Raw genomic sequence first — 12371 nt, 5'->3', positions numbered from 1 at the left:
GCTATAGATGTCTTTTGTTTTGAAAACATCTGGCAAAAGATGGAGACATTCAGTGTCATGGGTCACACTGAGCCTATGCTAAGGAGAATGAGGAAAGTCTTTTATAATAAATTGTGTGTGTGTGTGTGTGTGTGTGTGTGTGTGTGTGTAATATGTGATGTCCTGTCAAATCTAGACCCAGGAAGGGATCCTTCCTGCCTAGGTCTCAGGGTGGTATACGTTTAGACTTGTGTTCTGACTGCACCCTACTTCCAATAATAAGTTTTATAAGAGGCTAGGCAAGGCTGTGATATGAAGTAAACCCTGAAATCTCAGCGGCTTAACAAAAGAAAGTCTCATTTCTTACTTGTACCTGTTGTAGAGAAGGTGAGTTAGAATTGAACCTCTCTTGCTTGGACAAGGGGGAGCCCCCAACCCTAGCTAGCTCATTGACAGGCAGTATAATAAGAGCTTCCAAAGTCATTCATTGGATAATTGCTTTACCAATGTGAAGAAAAGCCAGCCCTGGTGGTCTAGTGGTAAAGATCCAAGGCTCTCATCACTGTGGCCTGTGTTGGTGTCCTGATCAGGGAACCACACCACTCGACTGTCTGTTGTCATACTGTGGCAGCTGTGTGTTGCTGTAATGCTGAAAGCTATGCCACTGGTATTTCAAATACCAGTAGGGTCACCCATGGTGGACAGGTTTTAGTGGAGCTTCAGATTAGGAAGAAGGACTTGGCCACCCACTTCCAAAGGTTGGCCATGAAAACTCTGTGAACAGCAGCAGAGCACTGTCTCATACAGGGACGGAAGGTGAGAAGATGGAGCAAAAAGCGCAGGCAGGGCTCAGCTCTGCTGCACACAGGGTCACTAGGAGTCAGAATGGACACAACAGCACTGACAACAAATGTGAAGAATAAGGAAGAACAAGAGGGTATCTGCTGATTCTCTTGCAATTCTAAAAGTAAGAGGTTTAGTTTCTTCTCATTTCTTCCCCACTTTTTGTTGAATTAATATAACTTTTATATGCAGATTGTTGTTTTTCTTAATTGCAAATGTTTGTCATGTTGGAGGTAACAGCACAAATAAATTTTAAGATAAGTGCTGGCAAGGTTGTGGAGAAATTGAAACTGTTGTACACTGTTGATGGGAGTGTAAAATTGTGTTGCAGTTATAGAAAACAGTATGGAGATTACTCAAGAAGTTAAAAATAGAATTACCATATAATCCAGAAATCCCACTTCTGAGTATATATCAAATAAAGTTGAAATCACTGTCTTGAAGGGATATTCTGCACTCCCATGTTTATTGCAGCATTGTTCACAACAGCCAAGCTGTAGAAGCAACCCAATGGTCCATCAATAGATGAATGGATGAAGAAAATGTGTTATATACATATTTTAGAATATTATTCAACCTTAAAACAGAAGGAAATCCTGCCATTTGTGACAACATGGAAGAACCTGCAGGACATTATGCTACGTGAAATAAGGCAGTTACAGAAGGACAAATATTGCATGATTCCACTCATTTGAAGTATCTGAAATAGTCAAACTCATAGAAGCAGAGAATACAGTAGTAGTTGCCAGGGGCTGGGAAGTGGGGGGTGGGGGAATTAGGGAATTGTTATTCAAAGGGTATAAAGTTTCAGTCACATCAGCTGTGTTAGATAAGTTCTAGAGATCTGCCATATAGCATAGTGCCTATAGTCCATGGTATGGTATGGTGCATTCCAGCTTTGTGAGAAGGTAGCTCTGATGTTAAGTGTTCTTACCACAAAAACGAACAAACAAAAACAAAGAGATACAAAGAAACTCTGAGAAGTATTGGTTATGGCTATTACCTTGATTGTGGTATTGCTATTGTGGTGTTTGCATATGTCCAAACTCATCAAATGGTACACATTAATATGTGCAGTTCTTTATATCAATTTTACCTCAATAAATCATTTGTTTAAAGTATTATTTTTTCATTTGCATTATTTCTTATAGTCCTTTCAGGAATTTTTGGACATTGACTATGTACTATTTATTGTTCAACATCGTCCTTTTTACACTATCCATGTATAGTGTAAATTCTTCAGTAACACACTGACACATCCCAGTATTCTCCTGTCCTCAACCCTGTGCACAATATAATGTTTCTTGCCACAGCACAAGCAAAAGCATCATGATTATATGAGCATATTCTTAAAAAGATTGTGTGGGAACTCTCCATCAGATGAAACTGTTTTAATTATCTTTGTTTTTACTTTATATTTTGAAGAATTCCTTAGTGGGCTTTTTCTTCTTTGTGTGTAGAGAAACTACATAGATGTAACTCACTACATGAGAGCTTTGATTAGAAAAGCTTCTGGAGTGTACTGGAGTCACTAGTTACTAGGCATAAGACTGGTGATTGAGCTTCATTAAAATTTATGTCCATAAGCATGTCAAATTCTTCCGTTTACAAGTTAAGGCAGAATACTGCTCAATAAAACGTTTCCCCCAGGGCCAGAGACTTACTAGCATTAAGTTTTAAGTGAAAGTATTGCCAGATCTAAGGGGTGATTAAAATAGATTATCTAGAAAAGTTTTTGATTACATTGTTTAATCAGAAAAAAAATGAGCTTTAATTATAAGGTCCTTGGGAATTCTAAAATGCAAATAAATACTTTTAGTTATAAACACATCTAAGCGGTTACAATTTGTACATACACATGTACATAGTATATGTCTGTTTGAACTGGCTTGAAATACTTGTTTGAAAGCATATAATTCCTTGGCTATCAGATGTTAATTCCTACTCTTTCAAGGTCATGGTGTTTGCCATTTGGATAAGACTAGGTCTTAATTAGAATGATAGAACAATTTTCTCTTGTACCATACTTTGGATAGGAGATGACTTGGTACAAGCTATTCTACAGTAAAGCATTAGAACTATGTTTTAATTAATATTTTTTCGTTTAAAATATGTACCAGATTTGAGCTAGTTTTTGTTTGTTTGTTTGTTTTTCTTTTAAAGGAGGGAAATCTCCCAATGATTCAGACAAAACACAAGGACTCTCACAAGCTTAAGGGGAGGTAAAGTTTTCTAGAGTTTATAGCTAAACTGAGATAGCTTAGAAAAGGAATGAATTGTGTAAAAGCTATAGCTAGGAATATACTAAATGAAATGCTCTGGCTTGAAAACATTTGTTGACTGTTGTTGATTTCTTGTTTGTTTGGTTCTGAATCGTATCTGCCTTACAGTAAATGTGAGAAAAATGGAAGTTCTGTCTTTGGGATATTTTACCTGTTCCAAGTATGTATATTTTTGGTAGAGGGTGGTATTTGAGAACTCATCACTTAGTTTATTCATTTTTCAGAAGAGTAAATTATGAACTATGCTCGGGGAGCTGCTGAAGTCTCTCTTGACTACTGAAAACAAAATTTTTAATACAGCTATTTTTGTAGTTTGAAGGAAAATGAGTGATTAAAATGTCAAAAAAAAGAATATAGGAAATTAACCATTGAAGTTAGTAGTATGAATTTAAATCTAAAATCTTAAGATGACATTTATTTATTTTCATTAAATCACCTTCAGTTTAATTTTTAGTCCTCACATTGACAAGGGGGTTAAACCTGTGATCTTTAACATTTTGGGGACTCCTCTTCCTCCATCATTACACGAAAAACCTGGGGTCTTTGTTCCAAAGGATAGGAGAAGCATCTTTAGGAATCAAGTCAACAATCATCGCTGTCCTTCCAAACTAGTCACCACTGGGATGCCAGTGACATTGTCCATCCACGTTTGGACATGCAACTGCCCCCGTGGCAGTCCTATAGCACAGAACTCTTGATGGGAGCTGGGAGAACCATGTTAGATAGCCTACCTGCCTAGTCCATCATCCTGCCTTCCCCTCTGAAATCTTGCTGTATGCTCAAGGCTGTGATTCTGATACTGGTAGTATCCATTATTTTTAGCTACTTAAACTTTCTACCATGCCAAATTCTTGAAGCAAGGAATTATAGGGAGTCTATCTACCTCTTGGGAATGTCTTCTTTGGAGTTGTGGAGACAAGAATGGGAAATACAACAAGCAAAGACCTTTAAAAATCACCTTCCTGACAAGATGAGGTAGATCCATTTACCCTCTCTCTCCCATTAAGTACAGCTAATAACCTTGGATATTATATATAGAAGAAATATAAGACTTTAAAGTTGGAAAGAAGAAAGAAGACAGATTAATTAGAGACTCCAAGACTCAAGAAATGACACAAGGTGACTTCCCTGGATTTCCTGTTTGATTCCCATATATTCCAGATTTGGTACAAAGAAGCCTGAAACCCAGAAATTCCAATGGATGCAGAAAATAAAAGCTTCAAGAAAAGCCTGCTCTCTCTTGCCAGTGAACCAGGAAAGGGGAAGTCTAGTAAGGCAGAAACCTTTTTTTCCAATGACCATCCTACTCTGGACAAACAACACAGGAAAACATCTATCCTTTTCAGCCAAGGCCAAGTGGAGAGCCTAGACTACCATCCTTGCCTGAAACTAATGAGGCACCCCTCCTACCTCCTTTACCCCAGTGTTCTATCAGAAGAGGCTAAGTGAAGGGACTTCCAGCCCCCATCAGGCAGCAAGGAGGTGCCGCACCCCCTCCCAGCCAGGGTGGTGTCAGAGGAGGCCGAGCATAGAGCATGAACTTTCACCACCACCCAGCAGTAATGAAGTGGCCCTCACAACAACAAACCCACCTACCATATCAGTGTAGGCCATGTGGAAAGTGAGGACTTCAAGCCCCGTCCCATGGTAATGAGGTACCCCTTCCTCTCCTGTGATGTTGGTAGAGGCCAAGTTGGGAGCTTAGATTTTCATCCCCACCTGGTGATAACAATACACCCTTTCCTCCCCCCATGGGATGACATCAGCAGAAGCAAAGGGGGAGCCTGGATGTCCATCTCCTTTTGGTAGTAACAAGGCATCCCTCCCCACAGCAGGGTTAATAAGAGTAAACGGAGAGCCTGGACTTTCACCCGCCAACCAGTGATAAACAGGTGGTGCCCTGTTTCCCCCATTGGAGCAATGTCAGCGAAGATCTGCTAAAACAGGAGGATTAAATAAGATCTAGAGCATCATAACATAAAACTCAAAATGTCAAAGATACAATAAAAAATCACTCATCATACCAAGAACCAAGAAAATCTCAACAAGACAACAGATGCCAGCGCTCAATGACATAGGTGTTAGAATTATCTGACAAGGATTTTGAAGTAGTCGTCATAACAATTTTTCAAAGAGAAGTTATAAAAATGCTTCAAACAAATGAAAGAATAGGAATCTCAGCAAGGAAGTGGAAGTTATAAAGAAGTCTCAAATGGAAATTTTACAACTGGAAAGATAATAACCAAAATTAAAAACTCATTGGGTGGGCACAAAAGCACAATGAGTATGACAAAGGAAAAACTCAGTGAACTTGAAAACAGAACAACAGAAATTACCAAATTTGAACAACAGAGAGAAAATTAACTGAAAAAAAAATGAACAGAGCATCAGGGATCTATGTGACAATAACAAAATTCCTAACATTCATGTCATTGGAGTCCCAGAAGGATAGGGGAAAGATGGGGAGAGGCAAAACAAATATTCTAAGAAATAGTGGTTGAGAATTTCCAAAATTTGGATAAAGACATAAATAATAAATCTGAGTGAAGCCCAAATATGATGAACTCAAAGAAATTCATTCCAAAATACATCATAATCAATCTTCAGAAAATTTAAGACAAAGAAAAACAACTTAAAAGCAGCTGGAGAGAAACAATGCATTGCCTATAGGAAAGCAACAATTTCAATGCCAACAAACTTCTCACCCAAACCCATGGAGGCCAGAAGGAAGTGGCACAACATCTTCAATTTCAATTTCAATTTCACGTTCAAAGAAGAGTCAGCCAGGAATTCTATCCAAAGAAAATACGCTTCAGGAGTGAAGGTGAAATTGAGACATTCTCAGATTCAGGAGAACTAAGATAATTTGTCATAAGCAGACCTACTCTGAAAGACTAGCTAAGGAAAATTCTGTAAACAATAAGATAATAATAAACCAGGACTCTTGGAACATCAGGAATGAAGAAAGAAGAAGGTAAAGAGTGAAAATATGAATAAATAAACTATTCTTCTCATATTTCCTAAATTATGTTTGACAATTGAAGCAAAAATTATAACATTGTTTGATATGGTTTTAATATATGTAGAATAAATATTTAAGATAATTATATTATTGGTGGAGTGAGTGGTAAAGGGACCTAAATGGAAGTAATATTCTTACATTTCATTCAAACTTGTAAAAGCTGACACCAGTAGTTTGTGATAAGCTACATATGTTATGTAATACTTATAGCAACCACTAAAACAGCTGTATAAAGATATATACTGAAAAATACTGTGGATGAATCAAAATGAATTATAAATAATGTTCAAGTAATTCACAGGAGGACAGGAAAAGTGAAACAGGAATGAAAAATGAGGGATCAAATTAAAAATAAACAATAAAATGGTAGACATTCTCTAACTTATCAATAAGTACAGCAAATGTAAATAGTCCAAATATATCAATTAAAAAACAGAGATTGACAGAGTGCATTAAAAACAAACAAACAAACAGGAGCCAAAAATATGCTGTAACCAAGAAACTCACTTCAAAACTAATGATATAGGTGGGTTGAAAGTAAAAGTATGGAGAAAGAAATGTCATGGAAGTGTGAATCAAAGGAGAGCAGGACTCCCTTTATAAATGTCAAATAAAGCAGATTTCAGAGCAGAGAAAATTACCAGAGACAGAGAATGACATCACATAATGATAAAATGATCAATCACAAAGAAATTGTAATAAAAAATTTGTGTGCCCCAAACAGCAGACCTTTAAAATACAGGAAGGACAGCTGATATAACTGAGAGAAGAAATAGAAAAGTCTTCAATTACATTTGGAGATTTCAAAATTCTTCTCTCAACAATAAGACAGAAAATCAGCAAGGATAAAGGATAAAGAACTTAACAATACCATTAATCAACTAGGATCTAGTTGACATTTATAGAACACTCCACTCAATAGCTAGAGAATACACATTCTTATCAAGCCTATGGAACATTAAGCAAGATTGACCATATCTTGAGCCGCAAAATAAAAACTCAGTAAGTTCAAGAGAATTGAAATTGTATACAGTATGTTCTTAGAACATAATGAAATCAAGAAATCACTGCATAATAATAACAAGAAACTCTAAACACTTGGAAATTAAACACATTTGTAAGTAACCCATGGGTCAAAGAGAAAGTCTCAAGTAAAATTTTAAAAATATATATCGAAAATACATCAAAACCTATACAATGCAGCTAAGGCAGTGCTGAGAGGGAAATGTACGGCACTAAACGGTTATATTAGAAAAGAGGGGGCAGGCCCGTGGCTGAGTGGTTAAGCTCACACACTCTGCTTGGGCGGCCCTGGGTTTCGTCAGTTCAGATCCTGGGCACGGACATGGCACCACTCATCAGGCCATGTTGAGGCGGCGTCCCATATTGCACAACCAGAGGCACTGGTGACTAGAATACACAACTATGTACTAGAGGGCTTTGGAGAGAAGAAGAAAAAAAAAAGAAAAGAGGAAAGTTATTAAATGGATAATCTAAATTCTACCCAAATAAACAAGAAAAAAAGCAAAATAAACATAAAGAAGGAAGAAAATAATGAAGATAAGAGAAATCAAAGAAGTTGCAAACAGAAAAATGATAGAACAGATCAATAGAATAAAAAATCTGATTCTTTGAAAAGGTTAATGAAATACACAGTGGCACAAATTACCAATATCAGGAATGAATCAGGGGTATCATTACAGACCCTGCAGACAAATACTATGGACGACTCTACACACGTTTGACGTCCATAAGCAGAGAAAAAACAGAAATGAGCTTTGCCCTAAACTTTACAACTTATAAAAAATTAACACAAAATGAATCATATATTTAAATGCAAAACATAAAACTTTTACAAGAAAAAGTGGAGAAGATCCTCAACACCTACAGCTAGATGAGGCTTCCTAATATGGTGGGTTACTTTGATTAGACATCTCACCAATACCACAAGCTATAAAAGAAAAAGTCAATAAGTTGAATCTCATCAAAATTAAAAAATTCTGCTCTTTAAGACACCCTCTTAAGAGATGAAAAGACAAGCTACAGACTGGAAGAAAATATATACAAACCACTTATCTCGGGAAGAACTGTCTAGAATACATAAAGAACTCTCAAAACTCAACAGTAAGTAAAACAATTCAACTAGAAAATGAACAAAAGACTGAAGAGACATTTCACCACAGGGATATCCAGATGGAAGTAAACACATGAAAGTATGTTCAACATTGTTAACCATCAGGGAAATGCAAATTAAAACCACAATATGGCCTCACTACAGACCAGTTAGAAAAGCTAGAATAAAAAATAGTGACAATGCCAAATACTGGAGAGAAAAAGGAAAACTTAACTGCTATGCAAAAACTTTTTCACATATGTTCATTGCCGCTTTTTTGGTAAAAGCCCAAACTTGTAAACATCCAAATTTCCATCAATAGGTGAACACACTGCAGTACATCCATACCATAGAATACTACTCATCAGTAAAGAGGAATAAAATATCGACACAAGAAACAGTGTAGGTGGATCTCAAGAGAATTATGCTGAGTGAAAAAAAAGCCAATTTCAAAATGGTTACATTCTGTGGGATTCTATTTATATAACATTCTTGAGATGACAAAATTATAGAGATGGAGAACACATTAGTGATGCCAGGGGTTAGGGATAGGGCGGGGAGTGAGTAAGACTTTAAGGATCATTGTGCTCATGCAAAGGTTGTATATCTTGATTATGGGGGCAGTTACTTCAGTTTATACATGTGATAAAAAATTGCATAAAACGACAAACACAAGTGGATGCACGTAAACCTCTTGTAATCTTAATCCGTTAATAGTACCAATGTCAATTTCTTGATTTTGATATCATTCTATAGTAGCATAAAACATTATTAATGGGGAAACGAGGTGAAGTTTACACAGGACCTCTGTGTACTATTTTTATAACTTCTTGTGAATCTAGAATTAGTTTAAAATAAAAATTTTTTAAAATCATCTTGCTAATAATAGCAACCTTAAGACAAGGTCACCTTTGTTAAAAATTGTTTCTGGACTCCATTCCGTTCCATCGGGCTCTTTGTCTACCTTTGTGCAAAGACTACACTGTCCTAATGTAGCTTTATGATGTCTTGATATCTGGTGGAGTAAGTCTTCCAGCTTTGTTTTACTTTGTAAAGATTGGCTTGGCTATTGTTGGCTCTTTGAATTTCTATATACATCTCATAATCGATTTCCAGGGAAAAAAGCTACTTGGATTTCCATTAGAAGTGAATTAGGTCAGCCTGGTGGCGCAGTGGTTAAGTTCGCACATTCCTCTTCAGTGGCCCAGGGTTCGCCGGTTCGGATTCCAGGTGTGGACACAGCACCACTTGGCAAGCCATGCTGTGGTAGTCGTCCCACATATAAAGTAGAGGAAGATGGGCACGGATGTTAGCTCAGGGCCAGTCTTCCTCAGCAAAAAGAGGAGGACTGGCAGCAGTTAGCTCAGGGCTAATCTTCCTCAAATAAATAAATAAATATTAAAAAAATAAATTAACTAAATATTAAGATCTATATTCTTTACAATACTGAATCTTCTAGTCCATGAATATTTTATTTCTCTCCATTTATTTCAGTCTTTAAAAATTTCTCTTAGTGATATTTTGTAGTTTTCAGTGTAGAGATTTTTTTTAAATCATTTACTAGAATTATTTATACATATTTGATGTTTTTGAAGTTATTTGTTTCTGGATTGTATACGGAAATACAATTTTGTATATTTTCCTGGTATCTGGCAACTTTGATACTTTCATTTATTTCTTATAGTTTTGTTTGTGTTTTCATTTGAATTTTCTATGCACCCAGTCATCTGTGAATAATGATATATTCCAATCGTTATATATTTTATATCTTTTGTCTTATATATTTATAGCTCACATAGTTTATTGTACTACCTATCTTCCAATACATTTTAAATAGAAATAATGAGACATCTTGTTTCATTCCCAATCTTGGGGGAAAGCTTTCAACATTTCACCATTATATACTGATGCTTGTGGCAGGGTTTTTTTTATAGATACCCTTGATCAAATTAAGAGAATTTTATTCTTAGAGGACTGAGAGGCTTTTTCTCTTTTAAATTATAAATGGACACTCATCCTTTACTTATGACATTTGCATGACCTTCTGAATTACTAATCTGTGAACTCTGACTGATTTAAATCACATTCAAATATATTTGTTGAGTGCCTTTACTGTACCAGGCCATCAACTGGGTCCTGGAAATACAAAGATGAACTGTGATAGGGTGGGCACTAAATGAGTGGTTTTGAAGCAGAACTAAAAAGAAATGACTAACTATGAACATAATAAATACAAAATAAAAACTATATTTTATTAAAATAAAAATTTAAACAAAAATCAATTGATTACAATCATTAAAATAACTTTAATCCAAACAAATATGCACAATTCAATTTAAATGATTTTTATCTTTCAGACTTGGGATGAAGGTTTAGCGCAGATTGCTGAGGCATGGACAAAGAAGTGCAAATTCCAACACAACACCTGTTTATCAAAATCATATGAATGCCATCCAGCTTTTCAATTTGTTGGAGAAAACATGTGGTTAGGTGGATTCAGAATATTTACACCAAAATCTGCTGTTGTTGCCTGGTATAATGAAAATAAATTTTATGATATTAATAGTCCGTCATGTTCCAGAGTTTGTGGCCACTATACACAGGTAAATATTTGACATTTTATTGACTAGTTCTTATTCATGCACATTTCAATCATAAGACAACTTTCTTAGCATTTTCTTTTGAGTTTATGGAAAACTCACCTTCATTTGGAAGATACTTTTACTGGGAATACAACCCTACGCAGTGAGGTTTTTCTTTTTCCTGAACATTAAAAACCTTACTCCACTGTCGTCTCACTTGCATTGTTTCCAACAAGAAATCTTCTGTAATCCTTTTATTTGTTCCTCTGCGCTAACATATCTTTTCTCCTCTGGACTGCCTTTGCAATTTTTTCTTTGTTACAGGTATTGAGCAATTTCATAATAATGTACCACAGTTTTCTTCACGTGTTTTGTGTTGCCGTTTACCGAGCTTCTTGGAACTGTAGGTCTACAGTTTAAGTCAAATTTGGGAAAATGTTGTCCATTGTTTCTTGAACTATTTCTGTTACTCTCCCTCACTCCTCTCTTCCCAGAGTCCAGTTACTTATGTAGAAGCCGCTCGAAGTTTCCCCACAGTTGATTGATGATCTCTTCTCTTTTTTCTTGAATTTTTTCTCTCTGTAATTAATTCCTGATAGTCTTATTGTTATATCTTTAAATTCACTAATCTTTTCCTTTGTAATGTTAATCTACTATTAATGATATTTTGTTTGTTTTTCATCTTAAACATTAAAGTCTACATCTCTAAAAGTTTTATTTTTCTCTTTTTTATATCATCAGTGACTATACCTAGTATGTTTAATCTTTCATCTAGCTTTTTAACCATATGGGATACAATTATAATTATTTTAATGTTTTCCCTGTTAATTCTAGCATCTATGTTCTGGGTTAGTTTCAATGGATTGATTTTTCGTCTTCCTTATGGGTCAAATTTTCCTGCTTCCTATCATGTTAGGTAAATTTTGTTGCATTCCCATCTTTGTAAATTTTGCCTTATTGGATGCTGGAATCATTTATATACCTGTAAATATTTCTGAACTGTCTTCTGGGATACAGTTATCTGGAATTTATTTGATCCTTTTGGCTTCTGCTTTCAAAATATGTTGGGTGGAATGAAAGCAGAGTTTAGTCTAGGGCTAATTATCTCTCACCAGTGAGGCATGGTTCCTATGCATACTGTACCCAATGCCCCAGAAATTATGAAATTTTCCAGTCTGGCTAGTGGGAACAGGCCCTATTCCTGGCCCTGTGGAACCTCTAGTTTTTATAGGTGAGTCTTCACGTGCATGCTCTGATCACTGCTCTGCTGAAATGATGATGAGGACTCCCTGTAGATATGCACAGTTGTGTCACTGTAAGATTTTCTCCTCTCCTATGCTATCCTCTTTGAGTTCCTGCCTCCTTGGTCTCCCCATACTCTCAGCTCTGTCTCTCAACTATATGAATCCATCAAGCTTCTTCTGATTTCCCCATCACTCCACACCCCCAGCCATGGCCTAGAAACTCTCTCAAAGCAATAAGCTGGGACAATTGTACAGCTCACATCTTTCCTCCCCAACTCTCAGGGGGCATTATTCTTTGTTGTCTGA

General features: G+C 36.1%; 1 protein-coding gene across 1 annotated transcript in view; it reads left to right on the top strand.

Annotated features, from left to right (window-relative positions):
• The window catches only part of GLIPR1L1 (GLIPR1 like 1), a 32216-nt gene that overhangs the window by 6184 nt on the left and 13661 nt on the right, over positions 1–12371 (top strand). Inside the window, exon 2 of the mRNA XM_070506603.1 lies at positions 10597–10842. Coding sequence (XP_070362704.1) covers positions 10597–10842 — 246 coding nt within the window. The remainder of the gene's footprint in view (positions 1–10596; positions 10843–12371) is intronic.

The sequence above is a fragment of the Equus asinus genome, chromosome 4, assembly GCF_041296235.1.
Source record: "Equus asinus isolate D_3611 breed Donkey chromosome 4, EquAss-T2T_v2, whole genome shotgun sequence".
Classification (NCBI taxonomy): domain Eukaryota; kingdom Metazoa; phylum Chordata; class Mammalia; order Perissodactyla; family Equidae; genus Equus; species Equus asinus.
This window is presented reverse-complemented; position numbering and strand designations above follow the sequence as displayed.